The sequence below is a fragment of the Notechis scutatus genome, chromosome 1 (genome assembly GCF_049901735.1).
Source record: "Notechis scutatus isolate UNSWTSFEM ecotype Mainland chromosome 1, rNotScu1.2, whole genome shotgun sequence".
In the NCBI taxonomy this organism is placed as follows: Eukaryota; Metazoa; Chordata; class Lepidosauria; order Squamata; family Elapidae; genus Notechis; species Notechis scutatus.
The window spans coordinates 59,335,987-59,361,043 of NC_142009.1; the positions used below are offsets into that span (position 1 = coordinate 59,335,987).

Consider the following 25,057-nt stretch of genomic DNA (forward strand, 5'->3'; position numbering starts at 1 on the left):
GGAGCGCCCCGTGGGCAGCCATGCCTTGCCATCAACTTCCCTACTGTCACCAAGTACTTTTGCTGCACACCTGGATATGGTGCTGCCTGTGTTGACCTCGGCGTTGGTGGAGCACTTCGTATCAGGAGACCTTCTGCCACTGTTGCTTTCCCTTCTCCCTGTGCCGCCGTAGCATTTAGAGCAATGTTGTGGCATTTGGCGCAGCCACGCGGCATTTGGCGCAGCCACGCAGGGCTGGCCAGGGCTCCTCCCTGCAACCAAAGCCTGGCGGAGACACTCGGCTTCAGACACTCCTGTCGCCACCTTCCTGGGCATCGTTCAAAGGCAAAGCCCATTCTTTTAAAAACGACGCCCTACTACGACAAAGCCTCCCCTGCCCGAGAGGGCAGCCCAACCCCACGTGTGGAGGCGAATCTCCCGGGGCCGCAGCGCAGGATCGGCCCACCTGGGAGAAGCGCCCAGCCGCCATCCCTGCCTGGCGCTGGGCAGAGCACGAAGAGCTTCACCTGGGGCGCCCAGCGCAGCTGACAGGAGGACCCTCCTGCCCAGCAGCAGAGCTCTGGCCAAGGCAGCGAGTGCTTCTCCACCGGGCCCTCTGCTCATCCTTCCAGGTCCGCGCCGGAGCCAGGCAGGCTGGGCAGAGCCAGGAAAGCGAGCCGTGGGTGCACGCCTGCCTGCCAAGCAAAAGAGCCGGGCTGACCTGAGCTTGGCTTCCCAAGTCCCTCCAGCCTGACCCCAAAGGGGCCACCAGGAGAGGCTGCCCGAGGCAGTGATAGTGCCCACCCGTCCGCGGACAGGGAGGCAAGACGACAGCAGCGCTTCTTCCCTGGCTGGAGGGTCCAGCGGAGAGAGCCTGAAGCCGCCCATCCTTTCCACTCCTCGCCAAGCCCGTCCCCATCCCCACGCATCTCCAAACACGCTGGCAGCTCCAAACACTGCAGCAGCACACGCATCGGGCAGAGGTGCTCACTCGGCGGGGCTCAGCTCGGAGGACGTGGCGCGGGCCATCGCCTCGCCTCCCTGTCTGTGGACGGGTGGGTGCTATCACTGCCTCGGGCAGCCTCTCCTGGTGGCCCCTTTGGGGTCAGGCTGGAGGGACTTGGGAAGCCAAGCTCGGGTCGGCCTGGCTCTTTCGCTTGGCAGGCAGGCACGCACCCACGGCTCGCTTTCCCAGCTCTGCCCAGCCCGCCCGGCTCTGGCACGGCCCTGGTGGGATGAGCGGAGGGGCCAGCGGGGAGGCGCTCGCTGCCTCGGCCAGAGCTCCACCGCCGGGCAGGAGGGCCCTGTCAGCTGCACTGGGTGCCCCAGTTGAAGCTCTTCGCACTCTGCTCGGCGCCAGGCAGGGATGGCAGCTGGGCACTTCTCCTGGAGTGGGCCAAGCCTGTGCTGTGGCCCCGGGAGATTCGCCTCCCCACATGGGGTTGGGCTGCCCTCTCGGGCAGGGGAGGCTTTGTCGTAGTAGGGCGTCATTTTTAAAAGAATGGGCTTTGCCTTCGAACAATGCCTGGGAAGGCGGAGACAGGAGCGCCTGAAGCTGAGTGTGTCAGCTGGGCTCTGGTTGCAGGGAAGAGCCCTGACCAGCCCCGCGTGGCTGCGCCAAACACCACAGTGATGCTCCAAACACCGCAGCGGCACGGGGAGAAAGGAAAGCAACAGTGGCAGAAGGTCTCCCAATACGAAATGCCCCACCAACGCCGAGGTCAACATCCAAGCCGTCGCCACCCGCCTGCCTGGGGATGCAAGGGGGGGGAATTAAGTCACCCCCAAAAAGACAGTAAAAAAAAAAAAGGCCCGACCTTATTTTGTGAGAAACACGGTAGTTAGTACTTGGATGGGAGGTTGCAAGGAAAACTAAAGCCATAGGATAGACTGGGAAGTTGAAAAACATCCCCAAATAAGTTAATGACAAGGCATTCTTCCCCAAACCCCAAAAACTTTAACCTTAGACTGTCTACTATTGACCTCACCCCTTTCCTAAGAGGTCTGTAGGGGGCATGCATAAGCGCACCAACATGCCTACCGTCCCTGTCCTATTGTTTCTTTTATTTTTCTTATATGTATCCATTTCATGTATTCATAACTATGTATATACTTATACCTATTATCTTGTAAGTGATTGACAAATAAAAATAAATAAAAATAAAATAAAATAAATTCCTCTATTGTTGCAATTAAAAATACATGGCCAGTCACCAGATCAAAGTGTTTAGCTTACTGCTCTTTAAATAAAGGATGTCTTTAAGGAGAGATCTCAGCACTGATAGTCCTTTAAAGTCAGTATCCTGCTTTCTCCTAATTATATAATTGAAACTGTGATCATTTAAACAAATTAGTCATTTCTGATGTGACATTCTTTTATTTATTTATTTCAATTTTTCAAGGCTGCCTGACTCCATGGAGTTTTTTAGGGCCTTGGAAAACAGCCAGGTTTTAAGCAGTTTGTATTAAGTCAACCGTTCCCCGCTTCCTTTTAGTTTCTGTTGGCTTTATACATACATATTGCACTAAATCACAATGCCCTTTGTTTGATTTTGATTTAGTGTCCTGGGTGACCGCAATGGTTGTGATTTATAAACTATGCCTTATATCTTACCACAATGCTAAATTATTTTGTAGTTTTACCTAATGTGGTCAAATTTGGACAATAAATTAAATTGTGGTTAAATAACACCAGTGTTTAGGTTAATTTGCCTGAATCATGGTTTAATGGGGTGTTCAAAACCAGACTCTGTTAATTTATTATAAGCTGCCATTTCTGGCTTCTTGCCATAATGACAGAAGGCATGAGTGACTGCAGATAGAGTATTTCCACTGCTCTTGGTTTTATTTTTACCCGGAACACAAATAGGAAGAGAAACTGAGATTCATAGCGGCACAGCCCAGTTGAACCAGTTTGAGTGATAAAGTTCATAAAATTACAGTGCATAAAAGAGTTCTGTGGAAATCATTATATAATTATTTCTCTTGATCTTGACACTAAACTTGACATTCAAATTCTATTTGTTCCTTTTTTTAAAAAAAACCGGTGTCCCATTGTTGACACATGTTCAGCTTTTGATCCATAAAACACGGAGATCCCTTTCACATATATTGCTGTCCTGTATGTTCTCCAATCATATACTTATATGGATATACCAGTATTAGCTCTATCAAACCATCATTCTCCCTCTGTGTAAAAGCTATATTTGAAGAAAGGAAATGGGAGGAGAAATCTGAATCTCCCTTTGATTTCTATGGAGAATGGTATTGATTGTAGTTGATCAAATCAGGAAAAAGGTAGCAACAGCAAGATAGGACACCTTGCCATAACTGCCCCTCTCCATAATTTTGCATAAAGAGGAGTTCACAACTGAAAATTCAATTGCATTATGGTTTAATATTCTGTACAACTCAGATCTTAGTCTGCAACCAACAAATACTGCCATTAGATGTTGCTTGAATGTTTCTCATTTGTTTGGTGTCCATGGGAAATTGAAGGGAGTTGTACTCCAACTCATCTGCAGGATACTTGGTTGAGAAGGAAGGCTTAATAAATTTAGGCTAATTTTAAAGACAAAGGAATTGCCATTTTTAAAAAAAAGAAAGTAGACCAAAATCATTAGATCTCATTCACATACATGTATATTTGGCAGCTGAATTTCATTTATTTATTCACCTACATATCTCTACATTTCTCCATTCATAAGGGCATGTATGTATTTATTTATTTATTGAAAAGTAATACAGCTCATATTCTGCTTGTAATTGGATCTAGGCAGAGATGGTATTCAGCAGGCTCTGACCAGTTCTGGAGAACCGGTAGCAGAAATTTTGAGTAGTTCAGAGAACTGGCAAATACCACCTCTGACTGGCCCCGCCCTGATCTATTCTCTGCCTCCCGAGTCCCAGCTGATCAGTTGGGTCTTCTTTTGTTGCCCTGCACAAGAGAACGGAGCTGGAAAGCAAGTTAGTGGGGTGGGGAGGGAATGAAATTTTGCAGTAACCTTCCCCCAGGAGTGGGGAGGGAATGGGGATTTTGTAGTATCCTTCCCCTGCCACGCCCACCAAGCCATGCCCACATAACTGGTAGTAATTTTTTTTTGAATCTTACCAATGGATCTAGGCAACTTCATAATTCCTTGAATGATTCAAGATTAATTATGGGACTGCCTCTGTGGTGGTGTCTCCTGGTACATCTGGTTAGAGAAGCATGCTTCAGGTTCTGTGAAAGTATATATTGAGCTCCAAAAAGAGACGCCTCTGAGACAGCATCCCCCAGAAATTCGGCTTGTCCTGATCCTGCAGTCTCTTGCTAGCCAGTAAAAAAAAACCTGGTTTTGTCATAGAGTCTGAGGCCTTGATAGCATGGTTAAACTTTTCTGATGCTATTCTTATATTACTTTTGTTTCTTTTTATTATTTTGTGTGTGTGTGTGTGTGTAGATAGATAGATAGATATAGAGAGATATGTTATTATATAAAACAAATGGCCTATAAACAAACAAGATGGGACCCATGACAGACTGTGAGGAATATTTAAACATTAGGAAAAGGAAATGAGTAGGCTTTTTTTTATCTGATTTAAAAAAAACCCAATAATTCAAATCTTGTCACATGAACTGGAGCTCCTAGGTTATCTGATCCAATTACTTGCTCATTTGGGAATCTCTAAACCATAAACAGCCTGTTTGAAATTCTCCAGGAAACAAGTCTTCCATCCCACACACAACTATTCCTGTAAGAAATTCCTCTTAGAATTCAAGCTGAATCTCCTTTTTAAAAAGTGCTTTCGGTTTAATCAGAAAACAGGTCTGCTCAGTCCTGCACATGACAGCTTTATATATGCACAATCACCTTAATCATATCTCCCTTTAGTCATTATCTTTTTTTGTGTGCAAATAAACTATGTCCAGGTTATTTATTTTTCCTAGGGCTTAATGTCCAGCAATCTTATCATCCGATAACTCTCCTTTGATCCTACTCCTGATCCAATTTTCCATGACCAGGTCAGTGGTTGCTCTAAACTAGACAAGCCTGACCAGCCTATTAGTTTTATGCTACTAGCAGGCAGACACTGATCCTGCATCATGGTTAGTACCTGATATAGCTGTAGTAACAGAGAAGTTCATCTAATCATTCGGAATTTGATGTTGTCCATCTGTTTACAGAACCTCTTTAAACACTGCCACCAAATTATAAATTATTGATGACATGGTAAGAAAATATTAGCAGTATCTAATGAACTTAATTTTGTTGTCATGAATTTTAAATACTAATTGAATTAAATCAAACTGCTTCTTTTTTAAAACAAATCTGCTCCTGCCTACTATTTATTATATAGTCTTCGACTTACTGTACGACCTCAATTGAGCCCAAGATTTCCGTTGCCAAGCGAGACATTTGTTAAGCGAATTTTGCTTCATTTTACAACCTTTCTTGCCACCGTTAAGTGAATCATTGCAGTTGTTAAATTAGTAACATGGTTGTTAAGTGAATCTAGCTTTCCCATTGACTTTGCATATCAGAAAGGTCCTAAAAGAGTGATCACATGACCCCCAGGACACCGCCACTATCATAAGTATGAGTCAGTTGCTAAGTGTCTGAATTTTGATCGTATGACCATGGAAGTGCTGCATCAGTCACAAATGTGAAAAATAGTCGTAAGTCACTTTTTTTCAATGCCGTGGTAACTTTGAACAGTCACTAAATGAACTGTTGTAAGTCAAGGACAACCTGTATGTACCAAAAATGGGGAAAGCCTTTTGTGCATTTCAGTGGTGGGATTCAATTTTTTTACTACCGGTTCTTTGGGCATGACTTGGTGGGCGTGGCAGGGGAAAGATACTGTAAAATCTCCAGTCAGAGGTGGTATTTGCTGGTTCTCCGAACTACTCAAAATGTCTGCTACTAGTTCTCCAAAACTGGTCAGCACCTGCTGACTACCACCTCTGGTGCATTTTCTTAGAAGTAAATGTAATCCAGCTAGATGTCCTTCTGGATAGGTGAAAAATAAAACTGAGAGCCAACCCTCCCACAGCCCCCACCCAATTATTTTGAATGATTTATATCACCTGTAAAAAACAAGAGTTCCTTTATCATGCATTATTTTTAATAACAGGCATTTGTTATTTAAATATTACCTGGGTACTGGACTGTAGATCCCAGTATGGTTTTATAGGATGGGGTAATGGGATTAAAATGGGAATCATTGCAATTGGAGACCTATAGAAACAGGCAGATTTCCTCCTAATTAGCTTGCAATCTTATTGCAAAAGGATAAACCTCTTTAGATTTCTCCCCCCAGAGTTTGTGACTTACAGGTCATGTGACAGGAGGGTGACTGAGGACAAAAACATTTTTAGATTTAGATTTTTTAATTTATTACACACAAGAACATCAGCAACAAAAAAGCTTTATTTTTAGAAAGATATCCTGGGGTGACTATTTAGATGTTTCTTAGCCTGTACTTGTCTCACATGATTATGTTCACTTCAGATGATGGTTTACATCAACAGTAAAGTGAAGAGCTACTAAAAATGTTTATATTCTTATCGAAAAGTTATATGGCAACATATGTGAAAAAGTTCCTTGCAAATAACCGTATCATAAAATGGTTAACCATTTCCAGACAGAAAGGAATGGAAAATTAACATTTTCCATAAACATTCTGAAGAGGATAGTGGTGGTGATATCAGGACACGATTGAAGAGCTCCTAGTTTCTGTGGGAAAGATTTGCTACGTGTTGAAATAAAGGAATTATTGTACGTATTATTAACTTACCCGCTCCAGATTAAGACCATTAAATCAAAAGTTTAGAATTATGTAACTCAAGTGGCTTTTTCTGGCAATTTAAAATAAACTCTTACTCTATGATTACAACATAATTTTATTATGTTCTAGCTTTAGTTGTGTATTAGTCTTTAAAATCTTCTGAATTAATGTATGCCTGTGGATTTCTTTTTCTTTTCTTTCTTTTTTTTTTCTCCCTCCCTCCCTCCCTCCCTCTCTCTTTCTCCTTTATATGTCCACCAAGATGGTGAACTTACTCTATACCACTGCTTTGGTTTTATTCAGATGTAAAAGTGTGATTGGAGTTTCTCTTTAGTAAAGGAAGACTCTCCCCTATTGCTCTGTTTGGCTGTGACTAAGAGGGTGAGAGGGTGAATGAATGAGTGAGTGCACTATATACTCTTTCCTGGCTACATAGCTGCTACTAGATCATGACAGGCCTATCTAATGATGGTGGTTACTGAATGACTAAGCAATATTGGGTTTCTGAATAACCCAGTTATTCAGGTTGGACATTTGCAACTGCAGCAACATATGTATGCATCATCTGGATAATTGGGAGAAGCATTCTACCAATCCAGGGGTGGGTTTCTACCGGTTCTGTCCACCTCTGTAGAATCGGTAGCTCTGAAGAGCAGCAGATATAGAACCGGTTCTATGTCTGCTGATGTTTTTGCCCACCTGGGCTCTTACCTGACCTTTATGTCCTGATTTTTTTCAACTTCAGCTGCCGTGCGAGACACAGCTGCTGTTAAAAAAGCAGGAAAAAAGGGCTTTTTGAAAGGCTGCTTCTCTGCACGCAGCATGCTGATGACGATTTACAGGCAGCGTGCAGGGAAGCACATCGTAAATCACTGAACCTCATAAATGACTGAACTGGTAGTTAACCCTGTCGGATCCCACCCCTGTACCAATCCCTTCACTGTGAGTAGAGTAGGAATGTAGAAACAATTATGGTAAAAAGGATGAGACAAGGCTGTATACTCTCCCCTTATTTATCCAATCTATATGCTGAATATATATTAAGGGAAGCTGGATTGGAAGAAGATGAGTGTGGTTTTAAAATTGGAGAAATAAATACCAATAGCGTGAGCTGTGTTAATGACACTGTCCCGATAGCCACATATCACAGGATCTGCAAGCACTAGTAATAAAAGGGAACAGTGAAAAAATGGGACTAAAATTAAATATAGTCACATGAATGACAACAAATACAAGCACAAGCCTTATAATTGACAATGAATGTACTGAAGTATTGGATAGTTTGTGCCTTTTAGGTTCAACTATCAATAGTAAAGGAACAAGTAGTTAAGAAATATGCTGCAGACTAACACTTGGCAGGGCAGACATGAAGATATTGGAAAAAATAATCAGATGCTATATCTATAAAGATCAGGATAGTGGTCTATGGTATTCCTTCTGACACTCTATGGAAATGAAAGTTAGACTTTGAAGAATCAGGATGGAAAGAGTATAGATATTTTCGAACATCAGTATTGGAGAAGACGCCTTAGAGTAGCAGAGCAGTTGAGAAAACAAATACTGGATCATTGAATAAATCAATCCAGAGGTCTCCCTGGAGGCACAAATATCAGGCTCAAATCGTTCTACTTTGGACACATTATGCAAAGACCTAGCTCTTTGGGGAAAGCTCTAATATTGGAAAAGGCAACTGGAAAGAAAAGATTAGGATAACCAGCAGTAATGTGAATGGTCTGAAGTACAGTGGCAATGGATGCACAGCTGGAAGGATAAAGTTAAGGATCATGGAAGAAAAATGTATATGGTGACTAGGAATCAATACCACTTTGATGGCACACAATTAACTAATCAAGGTATTTTATGTAGGAAAAGAATAAAACCCTCCTTTACTCCATATTGCTTTTCTTTTTAATAGCAAAAGTATGGTAGCTGATGCAGTCCAACAACTTCTAGTTGAAAACAACTGTGTGTAAAAACATTATTATCTGAAATACAATCGCTGCTCAATGCTGTCTAGATAAAGCCAAGATATTGCAATGGAGTTTGGACTGGACAAATGGGCCACGCTCAACATCAAACAGGGAAAAAATAGTGAAAATGCAATGAATCAAGATGCCCTGTGGAAATAACATCAAGAGTCTGGATGAAGAAGACTACTACATATATCTGGGCATCCTTCTGGCTGACAACATCAAGCACACTGAAGTCAATAAAAAGGCTAAAAGTGAAAATAGAAGTGAAGATCTTAAAGGCCAAACCCAGTGGAGGAAATACCATCAAGGCAATAAATACCTGGGGGAATTCCAGTAATTAGATACAAGCTGGAATAGTGGACTGGACTTTAGCAGAACTACCGTATTTGCCGGCGTATAAGACGACTTTTTTGCCCTGAAAAAGATGCCTCCAATTGGGGGGGGTCGTCTTATATACCGGGTCGTCTTATGCGCCGGCAAATAGTAATTGGGAAGCACTGCGGCTGCCCGCGGCTGAGGCACTTTTGCGCACCGTGGAAACGAATCCCGTGAAGCCGAAAGGAGCAGCCAGCCTTCTCCCAGCTCCCAAGGAAACGAGGCTCGCACCGCCCGAGCTCCGCTGAGGTATCCGGCTGGGGCTGTCAGGAGTTGTTACCGCTGGCGTGGCTCCGCGCGGCTCCAGTCCCGCGTTGCCTCGGGAAGGGAAAGGCAAAACCAGGAGCTGCTGCTGCCATTGCAAAGCGCCGCCATGGCTCTTCCTTTTTGCCTTTCCTTCCCGAGGCAACGCGGGACTGGAGCCGCGCCAGCGGCAACAACTCCTGACAGCCCCAGCCGGATACCTCAGCGGAGCCCGGGCGGTGCGAGCCTCGCTTCCTTGGGAGCTGGGAGAAGGCTGGCTGCTCCTTTCAGCTTCACGGGATTCGCTTCCACGGTAGACAAAAGTGCCTCAAAAAAAAAAAAGTGCAAAAGTGGAAGGCGTGCGGAAGAGGGGCGAGTATATAACAAACTATATTTTGAGTGGAAATGTTGGGGGGTCGTCTTATACGCCGGGTCGTCTTATACGCCGGCATATACGGTAAAAGGCCTGGATAGGAAGACCAGGGAATTAATGACAATGAATCATGCCCTTCATCTTCGTAGCAACATTGGCAGATTCTACTTACCAATGAAAATAAGCATGTGTGGAATGTTGCAAGTACATCAGATGGTTAAAGAAGAAAAAAGGGTACTGGAAGTATATCTGAAGGACAGTGAAGAAGAAGCACTGAAGCTAGTATACCAGGAAGGTTTACTGAGCACCAGAGAGATCAAACTGACCCTACATGAAAGACCACATAAAAAACTGATAAAGAGGCATGGGAAGACAAAGTATTGCATGGCCAGAACATATAAATAACGGACAAAACAGATAATAATGAACCTGGCAATGGCTGAGAGTAGGAAAGTTGAAGAAAGAGATAAAGAGACTAATTCTGGCTGCACAACACAAGCCACCAAGAACAAATGCATACAATGCCATAATTGCGAAGACAGCAACAAACAGCAGGTGCCAGCACTGCAAAGATACTGAAGAAAGAGTGGACCACTGTTAGGGATAACATTGTTTACCCTAACTGGTTCAGGTAAAAATAATAAATAAGGTATCATGGTTTGTTAGTTAAAGTGTGTGTTTAACTTTAACTGCAAGAATGTAATTAAGGGTGTGGTTGTAAAAGCACTATATAAGCGAGGCAATTGCAGCTCGCTCTCTCTGGCTTACTGATCCCTAATTACTGGATGGATTGATGACTGCGTTCTTGCTGGAACAGGGAGAGAAAAAGGAGTGTTGATTTTCTCAACGGAGAGAAGATAAAGATTGGACTGATTTATTGTAAGTGAACTGACATTGGCTATTCAACACGGACTTTGCAAATAGAGTATCCCCGACAAGACTTGACTGAAATTGATATATGACTAATGGACCGTTTATTTTGACTATGCTATAATTCTTAAATGGAATAAACTATATTTTTGATAGCACAAGCGTATCTGTATTTTTACTGCGTGTTAACTAGAAAACTTATCTCACACATTTACCTGTCTTCCTATCTGACTTCGCTGCACGTTCTGTTTAGTTTGTTTTCCTTAACATCCGTTGGGGAATCCAGGCTTAACAACCACCTAGTTAGCTGCTGAAGAACATCGCGTACTACGTAGTTACAAACAATGGCACAACAAAATGTCAACAATGGTGCATTGGAAGATCTGCAAGAAATAGCATTTGCCTGCAAACAAGAACTGGTGGGATCATAAATACAGAAAGTAATTGAAAATGAAGAAGCTGAAGTGTTCTGGGACTTTAGAATTCAAACATACAGGCACCTGCCACATAACATCCCAGACATAACAAATATCGATAAGAAACAAACAAAAATGTCCGGCTAGCGGACATGGCAGTACCCGGAGAGAGCAGAATAAAAGAGAAAGAACTGGAGAAGATATCAAAATACAAAGACTTGGAGATAGAAATAGAATGCCTGTGGCAAAAGAAAGCAAAGGTAATACCAATAAGTAATAGGAGCTTTGAGTGCAATCCCAAAATAATTGGAGCACCACTTAAACTTGATCAGCATTGACATATTCATTATCAGTCAATTGCAAAAGGCAGCTTTACTTGGAACAGCTTGTGAATGTATGTTTAATACCATCAGAAATCTACCATCAGAAATCCAGATCTGCCTCTCCAAGTCCTTTGGAAGGATTCATTAGGTGGATAAAAACACCAACTCTAATCCAAACATCTGGCGATGAACCATCATAACAACTGGGATTTCTGGGAATTATAGTCCAACAAAATGATGATGCTTTTAAAGTGTATATAGCTATAAAGTCTCTTATCTTTCTGGAATAATATCCTCCCCTTTTAAAATAAAAATATTTTAAATACGTTATTATGAATTAATACAACTGAGAAATGAGGGGGTTTATATCCTCAATTGCAGGATATAAAGCAAAGAGAATGATGATTAAAATCTCTATTTTAAAAAATGCTAAACGATGCACCACATTTGTACTCGTAAAGAGAGAAACCCGAGACCGTTCAGAAGGAAGGAAGGAGGAAACCCTGTAAGATTTCTATTCTGCATCGCTGGCTGGTTCTTTCGCTGCCAACACCTTAACTTCCAAGGTGTTATGTGGGGAGGGCGGAGAGAAACGCTTTCAAAAGCCAAGGAGATGCAGAACAATCTGGGTCTTCCCGCTCCGGATCGGCGGCAACCTACTCGTGGGGAAAGAGGAAACGGCGGTACCTGCTCGGTTCTTCTTTTGGTTTCCCTTTAAATGGAAACCCGGCCCCCTGAAATTGACATAGTCCGCCTTGGCTGTCCAATCGGCGGCGCCTGGTCTCCGGGTCCTGTTTGTTACAAGTTTCATATAGCAAGAACCCCGAGAGAGAAAGAGAGACGGCCGTGCGCGCTAGAGGAGAGCGTGGAAAAAGGAAAGGAGACGGGAAGAAGAGCGCGTGGGAGCGACCGGCAACGTGCAGGAAAGGAAGAGAAAAGGCATATCATTAGAGCATGAGCAGAGCTCCGGGCCTTAGTTTCGAAAGCTTTCTCATCTCCTGTTTAACTCTTTCGGCATCCAATGTCCTTCTGCCTCTTGCGATAGAAACCCTGCTAGCTGCTGTCGGAGTTTCTACCTTGGCGTCCTTCGCTGCAGCTCGGAAAAGCAAGACATTCGCCCTCTAAGAAAAAAACCAAAACAAAACAAAAACCAAACCCCAGTAGTTCTTTCGACGGAGCAGAAGGGGGGGGGGGAAGGAAGTTGTGCGTTAGCAACCAGATCCGGGATGTTATAGGGGTGCAGAAAAAAAGAAGAAGAAAGGCTCACGGTCGTATTTCTCGGTAGATCATATGCCACTCGAGCCACAAGTTGGGTGTACCTGCAGTTGCTCGGCGCCGACGGTACGCTCTTTAGATGCGAGTGCGGGCTTAACTCTTCCCTTGGCTCCTTGGATTTGTACCATGCTCAAGATCCTCACGAAGAAGCTCAGGAATCAAAGTTTGAATGAGATTCAGCCTTTCCAGCTGAAGGTAAGAAGAAGAAAATACACGTGTTGAAAAAAAAAAAAAACCTCTCAAGAAAGTGCATCTCTCTCTTAGCGGAACTTAGCGGTAGCTAAGAAGCAGGTGGGCATCCTTTACAGTCGGGGTGCTATTTCCCCTGGCACCCCCGCTCGCTGGGAGACTTAAAGGAGAGCAGGTCTGCAGGCGAAGAAATCAGGCCTGTTACTTTGAAAATCAACTTGTCCCCGGCCTATTTTCCGACAGCCTGGAACACAAAGCCTTGTATCAATGCTCATGGTTGTAAACCCCCACCCCCTTAAAAAGTCAAGATACCTGTTTCCCAGGAATATGTTCAAATTGTTGCTTTTGAAACCCTCCCTATCTGGGAGAAATTGGGAAAGCTCCTTGTACTAGATACTGTTGAAAATCGAGCTGTGTTCTGCAAAACTAATGTGTTCCAAGTACTGGGAAGCATCACCCTGATCGCTAAGACTAGCTTCTGTCTAAATGTACTACTAACGGTTGAATTGCACAGCTCCTAAGTCTCACCTAAGGGTTGGACTCATGAAATCAGCACAGCACTGTAGATTGACTGCAGGCCCTTTTCTTCTTGCTGAATGTTTGCTTTTGCATATTTAAAAGGGAACTGGATCTGAATCCAGCTTCTTGCATTTTATCCTTTATAGCTTTTAAGCAAAGAGTGTACTTTTTCCTTCTCTGCAGTCTGAATCCCCTTTCTCTATCTCCTTCACCCCTGAAATGAAATATAAATGTTAAATAGGATCAAATGCATGTCCAAACAGCTTAGCCAAGCTCTTCCTGATACCATTAGAGCTTAGAACCATGATTATTATCTCTCTCTCTCTCTCTCTCACACACACACACACACACACAAACACACAAATAATTGATCTCCTATTTAAGATTCTATTACTGAGAAGCTTCCTTGAACCATAAATCTAGAAAGGATTATTTGCAATATGTCAAGATTTGGTTTTAAAGTATGTTGTGCTTCAAAGAGCTAACTTTTTGTAAACCTGCCATTGATTCTTTTAAAATTAAAAACCTACTGAAGAAGTAGAGGAGAGTCCCATGCACGAGGAAGACACCTAATATTTTAAGGTCTCAATTTCTTCTCAATTTCAAGTGACTCAAGTTATAGAAATATATCCAGTTTGTATTTTGCAGTTAACAGTACTGGTTTTTTGGAAATTAGATATGCAAAATGTTGCAATATAAAAAAAACCCAGAGCAATCAGAAATAATGAGGGTGCCCACTTGATACAGATACATGTTTATAGAGGTGCATTTGTATGAGCAGTATGGCTCCTTGCTTTCAGATGCTTTTGCATATCCAGCTGTGTAATAATTACACTCATTCATATTTGCTGTATAGTACTGTACATAATTTCTTGCTTCAATCATGGCTATATTTTGAATTCATTGATAAATGGCTGGGGCTTGTGAAAGTTTTGTGTAGAAAACATTCTTCTGTTTGAATGGGTCAAATGGAAGCACTGATGATGATCTCAAAGGTTCCATGTGCATGAATGAGTATCTCTAGTACTAGTTTCTTGGCATAATTGTCACCAAGTTCGACTGATGCATAGAATGGCTAGAGTCCTGTGTTTGTTTTTTCTCTTTTGGGTCCAATGAGACCAAGAATTATTGGGGTAGGAGGGTATTCACAGCAAAAGTTATATTTTGGTTTTGTGTTCCAGGATGTATGTCCCACCCTCCCTGTGGCATTGAAACATGTTGTACTGTAACTAATTTTCTAAAAGCCAACAATTGAACTGTTGAAAACATGCGCAGATTTGGGCCTGGTTAGTATTTGAATGGCAGAAAGGTTGCAACATTCCAGAAGAAGGTAGTGACAAACCATTGCTGTGTTATTGCCAATACCACTACATGGAAGTATCCATGAAGTAGAGTTTAACTTGAAGAAGGAAACTTTTGTAAATTGCTCTATAAATATTAAATATTTGTTATAGAACATGCTTGACCCCCATATGGAACTTTCACTCCCTTAATTTCCTCAAGGCAACATATCCTGAATACTAGTGGACGCCTGCCAAGATATATGAGCTCCTGTCTGACTTGGCAGGGCAAAGAGGGCAGAAGGCCAACCTGTTTCTTCAGCTCTTGAGTCTGATGGGCATGGAACAGTATTTGTTTATATTGTGAATTTCAACAAGTAACAACCAATCAACCATTGTAAGAATGAACAAACAAGAAAGGAATTTAAAGTCAACCCTGCATGGGCCATGTGACAACAGAATAATTATCTGTTGCTAGTTGAACAGCTATTTCTTGTCTTCAAAATGTTGTTTCTAAGAATCTCTGAGGAGTCTAGATGTGATGTAAGCCTGGAAGGTGATACTTCCAAGCCTACTTCAGAAGACTTTTGCCATTCTGTGATTAAGCAGAACGAGGCAGCTGTCTCATGCGTTTGATTTTGTGTGTGAAAAGAGTGATAGATTGTTATTTAACATCATTGTTCTGTGTTGGCTCCTGGTGAAGGCACTTGTAAGTAGCCATATCAGTCAAAATAACTTACCTAACACCCAGTATTGTGCATACCGATGGGAGGTTCTGCTCTTGGTTGCTCTGGCTCAGTCAACGAAGTGTCCTGGGCTGCTTTCGCTATAAACTGTGACCTTTCCCATTATTAATAGCAGTGTTTCCCCATGTCTCAGTCTATTGAGTCTATTGAGTAATTCCCAGTCTATTGAGTAATTTTTCCTTTGCAGTAACTACTTCTGCAGACTTTATTTTGGTTCATTTGCTGAGTTAAAGATAATTGAAACTGATTGTACGAATAGAACATTAAGGGGGCTTTTTTTTGCCTGAGTTTCTTTATCTTTTTGTTGAATTCCAGGTAAGTTTTTCATTCAATTGATGAAAGACTTGATCTCTTGGATTTCCTCCTCAATCTCTCTGAGAGGCAATATCTTTTTCTGTTTTCCTTACTCTTCACCCATTTAGAAAAGAAATTCCTGTAAAGAAAAGGTTTCCTTGCTCTTGACTTCTATTGGAAGAAAAATTTGGCTTTCTTTAATATTACTGTATTTGTCAGGGGCAGCACATTTCAAATGTCAAATATGTCATAGTTATCTTTTTTAAACTGGGTTCCCCTGAAAATAAGACCTGGACTTACATTTTCTTGCCACCAAAAAAGGGCACCAGATTTTAATTTTGGGGATATCTAATTACTGACTCACCTCGCAGCAGTGGTACCGACAGCCCTGCCAAGCTTCTCGCCCACTTGTTCTGCAGCTGCGCATTGCCCCCCACCTTTGGTTTGCCATTAGAGGCTTTCAGGAAAGGCCTCTGCAGCTGAGAAAATGGGCTCTGGATTGATGGATGCAGTGCTCCCTCGCTTCCTTTTGGTCACCAGAGGCCTTCTGGAAAGCTCTCTACAGCGATAACAGAGCTCTGGATTGATCTGGAGTTCTTTTATCAGCTGCAGAGGCCTCTCATGAAGGCCTCTGATGGCAAAAATGGAGGCCAGGGGTGACACACATAAGCAGCAGCAAGCAGCTGCAGAAGAAGTGGGCCTGCAAGGCGAGGCAGATGTCAGGATGTGTGAGGACTGGTAAATAGGGCAGCTCTACCCAACATACCCACCATAGCTTGATTTTTATGCAAATATAAGCCCTACCCCATAAAATAAGCTTAGTTAAGACCCCGCCTACTCCAGGGTGCGCCTTGCCCCACCCTGTGTGCCCTGGAGTGGGCAGGGTCTTAATTAGGCTAATTTTGCAGGTAGGGCTGATATTGGGCGCATGTGTAAAAATCAAGCTAGGGCTTACTTTTGGGGTAGGTTGTATTTTCAGGGAAACATGGAAGAAGAAATGGTTTTCATGGGTATTATTACCTTATATTACTTGAAAGATTACTTTTTCTGAAACAATGTTAAAGAAGTAGATTATCTTCCTGAAGATTAGTCTTTGTCAACGTGACATTCTCCAGGTGGGTTTAATTAGCAGCTTATCTCCCATGCTATTTAATCTAGTTCTATCATGCTGTTTTATTGGGAAGGGGGAGTTGTAGAAAATATATATGATATGTGAATATATGCAGAAAATCTGAATATAAATCAGTGGCATCCTCAGCAAATTCAGTGACACTAAAAAAAAATGTGCGCAGTGTTATCATTGCACAAATAGCACTTTTTATTGTTTTCTTCCAACTTTTATTTTTTTCTTTTTAGTTTGTATTTTTTTTTACTATTGTAATTAAAGTTTTTAATAAAATTATTAAAAAATAACACCACTGTGTAGTCACCTCCAATATAAATCATGGCATTTGTGCGATGAAGTTATTATACAAGCTTTAATATTTGCCTCCCAGTCACCTGTCCCAGAGACACCTGACTATGAGCTACATCTTCAGTTCTTGAACTTTGTGGAAATAGATTTTGAAATTAGCTATCCTTATTCTTTAACTCAATTCATTTCAATTTGTAGGGCCACCCATCTCAAATACATGATTATGGTCACCTAAAAATATTTAAAAGCAAGATAAAAACCATGTAACAAAATTATACATAATATAGCAGCCAAGAAAAGTCAGTCAATAACAATCATTAAATATTTTTGATTTAACGAGTTGGAATGAGATTGCATCTTTTGTGCCAATGAGGAGAGTATGACAACAGAAAACCACCTCACTTTAACTCCATAGAATTGAGGATATAATGGATTCTTAGCCCCTGGACACTCTTTGAGATATCATGAAGTGTACTTTCTTTAGTCAGAACAACACAAAGCAATGAAGTTGTAAATTTATTACGTTTTAAAAAAATATCTGTATGAAAATCCAGGTTAGCTGGAGAATTTTAGTATATAAAAGATTATATTATCTTTTTGGAGAAAGGTAAAGATGTAAATTATGGCCTCATGGCAATAAAGATCTGGTTTTTTTATAAAAAAATGTTAGATTCAAAGTTGCAATAAATGCATGAATTATCCACAAAATGTGGAAATTGATCATCACTAAGCCAAACTAAAACTAGAAAGCTAGATAGTGTCATTTTTATCAATCCAGAAAATGTAGGAACTATTCTTTGAAGACTCTGGATGGCAACCCCATATCTCTGGTGAGGAGAAAGAAGGAAAACTAGTATGGTATCCTTGTCTGTTATCCAGACAACTTTAGCTTTCTATAATTAAATTTAACATGTTGAACAGTGTTTTGTAACATTGACATTCTTGTAAACAACATCATGTGCTTTCTGCAGTTTTCTACAATTAATGTACCTTTTAGCAGCTGTTAAACTAAGCAGAAACTGTAATGTAAACAGAATATGGAACTGGAAAGCACAAATCTCTTGGTTTCTGAGCTAAATAGCATTTATTAAAATATTTTCTGAGCATCATGGAAAGAAATCTTGATAATATGTGAATTTCAATTAAATATTTTACATATCTGGGATTCTTATGTTCTTTTAGCTATCTCCCATCAGGATTATTACACAATGAGTTAAAAGCTCTTTCTACCTCTTTATATAATAAACCTCTAGGAAGCTGCAGGCTTCCAAAGCTGCTAATGTTTACGTAAGATTTGTAGCTTTTGTGAGCCATAGATGAACTGTGTAGCCCTGAAATAGTAATTATTCCTTGAAACATGGAGATAATATTGTTGCTAATATACTTTGTAGTGTTTTTGTTGAGAATAATTGTGATTATGTAGGTAAAGAGGTCCTATGTACCATCTAATCATTTCACTCTTAGCAGGCTTCCAGATTTTATTTATTTATTTGGGCACATAACATTTAAAATCAAAATACAATCAAGGTAAAACTAATTACTACAAATCAATGAAATTAGTGCAACAACACGTGTTACTATAATTAGTTTCCTAAAATGGAAAAGTAGCAGTCAATAGGTAGTGGGGGCTAGGAAAGTTCTAACCTTGATGAAAAAATCAAGAGACACCTTGACAGACATGATAGTCTTCCGATTAAAATCGGAATTCCGATTTTTTTGGGAATTGCCGCGAGCGGCGGGCGGTGCGAGCGGCGGGCGGTGTGAGCGGAGCCCGGGCGGGCAGGCGGTGCGAGCGGAGCCCGGGCGGGCGGGCGGTGCGAGCGGCGGGCGGTGCGAGCAGAGCCCGGGCGGGCGGTGCGAGCGGCGGGCGGTGCGCAGTGGGGGGTCTCTTTTGGCCGGCCCCGATTTTTTTTCCAGAGAGGAATATCATGCCTGCTTGATGAAAAATCTAGAGCGCTGCTGAAAGAAGACAACAAATCTGAAGTACCTTGGATCAGAACTGCTATAAAAACCTACTTTGTGATAAGAACAGTGAAAACCACTATTTCTCAGCTCTCACTATGTTCGCAGACTGCCACCTGGCAGCACGATGTAAGGTGACCCGGTCCCTCCTTGGGAAGGAGGACTCAGATGAACACTAAGGAGGACTCAGATGAACACTAAGGAGGACTCAGATGAACACTTATGAGGCTGAGTGGAGGAATTTGTCAAGCATTTGACAAATAAAATTGTTCAACTTTGTTTTCAGTTGGAATCCCAAGTGTGGAACAGGTCCTTTGGAGATGCTCTGGGTGCAATTTGACCTGAGGAATTGAACAGGGTCCTCAGTATTGTTAGTGCAATTGCAGGTTTATTAGTTTTTTGGTCCACCTGGTTGGTAAAGGCCTTCAAGAAGATAACCCACAGGTGGATCCAGGCAGTAATAAATGCATCCCTTCAGGAGGGGGATATTTCTGGGATTGTTTATGGAAACCTTGGTCTGTCCCTCAAGAAAATTTCATTGGATCCCACCTATCTGGACAATTTCTGTCCAGTTTCCCAGTTCCCCTTTTAAGGGAAGATGGTGGAAAAAGTGGTTGTGCCTCAGCTTCAGAGTATTCTGGATGACACAGATTATCTGGATCCCTTTCAGTAGGATTTCAGACTTGATTATGGGACAGAGAGCATTGGTCCCACTTGTAGATGATGTATGGTGAGAACAGAATGGGGGTACTGCATCCATCTTTGCTTTCGTGACCTCTCAGCAGCTTTTGATTCCATTGACCATTGTATCCCTTTGGGCCATTTGTGAGAACTGGGGTTGGACGGTGCAATTTTATGCTGATTCAGCTCCTTTCTTCAAGTCCGGTCCCAATCAGGGAGTGAGAGGTCAAGCCCACAGCCATTCCTTTGTGGCATGTTGCACGGCTTGGTGCTCCCTTTTAACATATACATAAAACTGCTGGGTGAGATCATCTAACATCATAGAATGAGGTATCATCAATATGCTGATAATACCCAACTTTAACTCTCCATCCCCAGTGATACAAATAATGCTGTAGTTGCCTTCTTGCAGTGTCTGGAGGCTGTAGGAGATGGGGGACAACAAGCTGAACCCTGATAATCAAGAGTGGCTATGGATTCAAGGGGCTTCTGGATCTGGGATTATCTGGATAAATCTGGATGGGGTTGCACTACCCAGACAGTGGGCAATTTATGGATTCTCCTAGGTTTGTGACTTCTGCTCGAACAGCAAATAGCAGCCATGGCTAAGAGAGCCTTTTCACAACTTCATGTTGTGTACCAGATATGATATTTCCTGACTTGTGAGGCTCTGATCACAGTCACAGTCATTCATACCCTGGTCATCTCTGAATACACTTGAAGTACTCTGGAGTTAAAACTGGTGCAGTACACAGCAGAGGGGACCGTTCTGTAGGCCCCTTGGGTGGCACATGTGACTCTGCTGTTATACAAACTGCTCTGATTGCCAGTTTGCTTTCAGATCCAATCCAGAGTGTTGGTCATTACCTTTAAAGCCCTTTATGGCATGGGTCCAAGGTATCTGAGTAACTGTCTGACCCTGATGGGACTAACTTGCTCTACCTGTTCCAGCAGAAAGGGCCTAGTTTGGATCCTATTGTCCAAAGAATTTCAGCTGGGAGGTCCAGGAGAAGAGTCTTTTCTGATGTGGCCCCTCCTACACTCTGGAATATTCTTCTGGGGTAGGTGAAGTGCACCCCCACACAACTGGCCTTCTGGAAGAGCCTAAGAACTTGCCTATGCTGCTTGGCCTGGGGCCTCAACAGGGCCCTATTAAACTAGGAGTGACTGATACTCACTCACTCCAAGGCCTCCCATCATCTTGGTTTTTAAACTTCTCTATTTAATTTCTCAAATTTAAATGGTATTTTAGCACTATTTAACTTTTTATTATATTGTAAGCTGCCCAGAGTCATTGTATCAGTAACATGGGTGGCATAGAAATGTAATCAATAAAAATAAATTTAGATTATTAGCAAAGCTGTAGTATAGTAATCATTTGTTTTTTGGCAGGGGAAGAGAGCATTCAGTTGTAACAGATATCAGCAAACTTGGGCAAATGGAACAATTTCTTAAGATGTTTCAAATGACAGAACAGATCAGTTGTTTTCAATATTAATGAGATTTTTAAACGGTTATTATATTTTTGACATTTCAAACTGGATTTCAAGGAATAGCAAAGATGATAGGAAGCTTCCAATGCACACTGTGACTAAAAAAGCTAAGAAAAGAAGGAACAGATGAACAATGTAGATTTCTTTAGGAGGTTCTTGAAAGAAATATGCATATAATATAGCAAAGATACAGTCCATCAGTTTGTTCCTAGCTGCAGTTTTCCTGATAAATGAGGTGATGACTAATCCTCAGTCATCATGGCTGTGGGAGAGCTGCAAAGTTGGGGAGGCTGCACTGAGATGCACCAATTAACTAAAAGTCAGATTTTGGGGTTGGATTTGTATGTGTGTTTGTAGTGAACAGTTATAGTTTGCAAGTTGAACATTTCAGGTAATATTCAATTAGCTCCGTAACACTATAATACAATATCAAAAATGTCAAAGCAGTTCATTATAAAAAAATAATCCAAATTATAGTAAATTAGAATGCCTGAGTGAATAAGAATACTTGTGCTTGGTGATGAACAGGTTTGTTTCCAGGTGAACTGCTTTAGGGAGGTTAGTCCACAGGTGTGTCACTGCAGCTAAGAGAGTCTTCAGTTGTTAAATTGTATACCTCTCTGAAAAGGAATGCAGAATAATTTTACCCAATGTGAATTGTATTGTTGATATACAGATTTTATTGATATCTGTGGAGGCAGCAGGAGATGCAAGTGTTGGTTTTCATGTTAGGGATGCCAAATTGAATGCACTATTTGCAGATTCTCTTAAGAATGGATCAGCTCTGGAACTCTGAAACTAATATGTGATTTGGAGACCACTGGATCTTTCCAAAATAGGCCATGGGGCTCTCCCTCTGGGATATCAAATAATTTTGAGATGCATCCTATACAGAAAATGAGAAGTTGGAAAATATTTGCTGAAACAAGCATGTCTGTGAAGGGGTTTTTTCATATAAAAATTGAGATTAATGTGGGTATAAGATGGAATATGCATTCATGAAGAAATGCGTATAAAAATTAAACGGGCAACTAGAATTTGCACGTTGCACATTTCATGTTGAATGATTTTTAAATATGCATTTTCTCCTAGATTTCCTACACACCAAGTGATGAGGAAGACAGTGATGATTCTGAGGGAGAGAACCAGGAACTTGCTCAGATTGACAGAGGTAAAGCATTCCAGTATTTAGGAAACCACCTAAGAATGTTAGTGTTAAACTTGCATTGTAATTTCCAGGTATTTGCTTTCTAGCGCAGGTTTTGTCAACTTTTATTATAATTTATGTAATCCCATCCCATGTGGCTAATTTCATCTTCCCTGAAACTAAGAATTTCTTGTCCAGCAGTCTTCTCAAATTTGATGCCTTCCAGATCTTGTTGAGTCCTATTAACTCTGGCTAGCATGAATGGTGGTCAAGATTAATGGGATAAATAAACAACCCGTGACCTCTTGTGTCATTCTTTCAGAGAGATTTCCTGACCAGATTCCTTAATGCCTTTAGCAGTGACAGAGCTTCTAATGTTCTGCCTTCACTGGAAAAGTTAGGATACCTTCAGAGATGTATCTGCCTTGAAAATATCCCACGTTGAACTGTATAGTATAGTCAAACATCAATACATAAAATGTGTTATGACATTTGTATTATGTTACAAACTGTTTTATGATAATTTTATGTCATAAAATATATTACAACATTTGCCAAATTTCAATTCCATGGGACTTATGGATTCTGGATTTTGGATACATTTGGTAAGTTAGCCCATTTGAAGTATCTTGGTACAAAAGGTTTTGTCCCTATGGTATACTTTTTTCCCAGTTAAAGATTAAAATAATCAGAATTTTAGTAGTGTATAGATTGCAGAACAATTTCACAGGAACTCTTGATGCTACTACAAATTCTGGAGAAACACATAAAACTCAACTCCATTCTTCTATAGAGTGATGTACAAGGGCAGGCTGCTTGATTTTATTCTTGGAACAATGAAATTAAATTGGGGTAATAGATGATGATGGAAGTAATAATAGTCAGTAAACTTTATGAGTGGTTGGAAATACTGTTGTGGATCTTGCTCCAAATCTGAGAAACTCTGTGGTCCTATGATCTTTCTGTTCTGACCCAGGCTTCGTCAAACTTGTTTTAAAAATAAAACCTATTTTATTGCAATGCTGGGAATTACTTTCATTCCCAGCCAGAACTAATTTTAACAGTTCCCCAAGATAAGCACATGCCTTTCAGTGCTGTGGAATGTTGCCAAAAACAGAAATATACAATTAATTATAACAGAAACCAAACGAAGTACCAGAAAAAAACCAACCAGAGTACAAAGAGCTTCAAGGAGGACTCGGAATCTATCGAACTACTTTGCTTCCTGCAAAGTTTTTGTGATTGAGGTCTGACTTTTATCCCTTATATAAAAGTCGCCCTTCTGCTTCAGCTGCTCTCGCCTTCTAGCAGCTCTGCGCACACACACACTGGGAACAGGCTTCCCTGGGTCCTCTGCTTCGCTGCTGCCAGACTCCGAAGGCCAAAGGCAGCACCCCATTCCCAGATGGTCCTGGCCCCATCCCTCCATCAGACGCAGTACCCTCGTCCAAGTCCTCTCCAGACTCCCTGACTGGTTCCCTTTCTTCCTCACTGTCCGATTCCGCTGCTGTCTGCACCGGCTGCCAGTGGACCACAACACTTTGCTAGGATTTGGCCACTTTTATATGCCTTGTTTTGAGGTTCTTCTGCTGGTGAGCCTCTTCATACGAGAGTAGTACTGATAGCTGCAGGAGAGATTAGCCAAAATTGCTCTCTTTCATTCTATCAAAAGCAAACTCTGTTAGGTTAATGCACCTTCTATTTGTGATAGAGTCACCTGAGACAAACATTGACAGAATTTGTACATCATGCTAAGTCAAGGTTTGTGTGAACATAGTATATCGATTAAATTAAAATTGGCTGGGTTCATGTGTGGATGCTTCAACACTAGGGGCTTTCAAAAGAGACTGGATAACCATTTATCTGAAATGGTGTAGGGTCTCCTGCTTGATAAGGGAGTTGGACTAGATGACCTACAAGGTCCCTTCCAACTCTGTTATTCTGTGTTCTAACTGTGCGCTACAAGTTATGTTTGTTGGTTTCACCCAAATCATTAAGTCTAAATCAAGCTAATCACGTTTTATATTGGCACTACACGTTTCCCAAATGAATATGGATTGGATGGTTGTTTTTTTTCTTTTTTCCTTTTTGATAACCCTCAACCACAACCCTACCTCAACCGATCCACCATCACCCAAGACTAGGCATGCACGCCCCTAACTACCTCAATTCCAACTACTACTGGCTTTAAATGCAAACTACTCAATGCAAGAAGCCTCGTGAATAAAATACCTGAATTTTTCCTCCTACTAAATATGGCTAAATTTGACATTATATTTGTCTGTGAAACATGGCTCAATGCATCTCTCCCTGACTCCATTACCACAGTAAGGGACTATCATGTTTACCGATCAGATCGTGAAATTCGTAGAGGAGGTGGTGTTGCTATCTTCTATAAAAAGTCCTTACATCTAAAAAATATCCAAGTTACCCAGGAGCTTGCTCTTCCTGAGACCATCATCTGTGAACTATCCTTAAATATCACAATTCGATTCTTACTACCGTATATGCCGGCGTATAAGACGACCCGGCGTATAAGACGACCCCCCAACATTTCCACTCAAAATATAGTTTGTTATATACTCGCCCCTCTTCCGCACGCCTTCCACTTTTGCACTTTTTTTTTTTTTTTGAGGCACTTTTGTCTACCGTGGAAACGAATCCCGTGAAGCTGAAAGGAGCAGCCAGCCTTCTCCAGCTCCCAAGGAAACGAGGCTCACACCGCCCGGGCTCC

At 41.6% G+C, this 25,057-nt stretch overlaps 1 protein-coding gene across 4 annotated transcripts in view; it reads left to right on the plus strand.

The window, feature by feature from the left end:
- The window catches only part of LOC113421276 (uncharacterized), a 124,076-nt gene that overhangs the window by 21,691 nt on the left and 77,328 nt on the right, over positions 1-25,057 (plus strand). Inside the window, exons 1-2 of one of the 4 annotated variants that reach the window (XM_087965396.1) lie at positions 11,949-12,793; positions 22,269-22,347. In XM_087965396.1, coding sequence (XP_087821522.1) covers positions 12,614-12,793; positions 22,269-22,347 — 259 coding nt within the window. In that variant the 5' untranslated portion in view covers positions 11,949-12,613. Of the gene's footprint in view, positions 1-11,948; positions 12,794-22,268; positions 22,348-25,057 lie in introns of those variants that run through there. The other 3 variants (XM_087965388.1, XM_087965382.1, XM_087965391.1) reach the window with 3 other exon arrangements.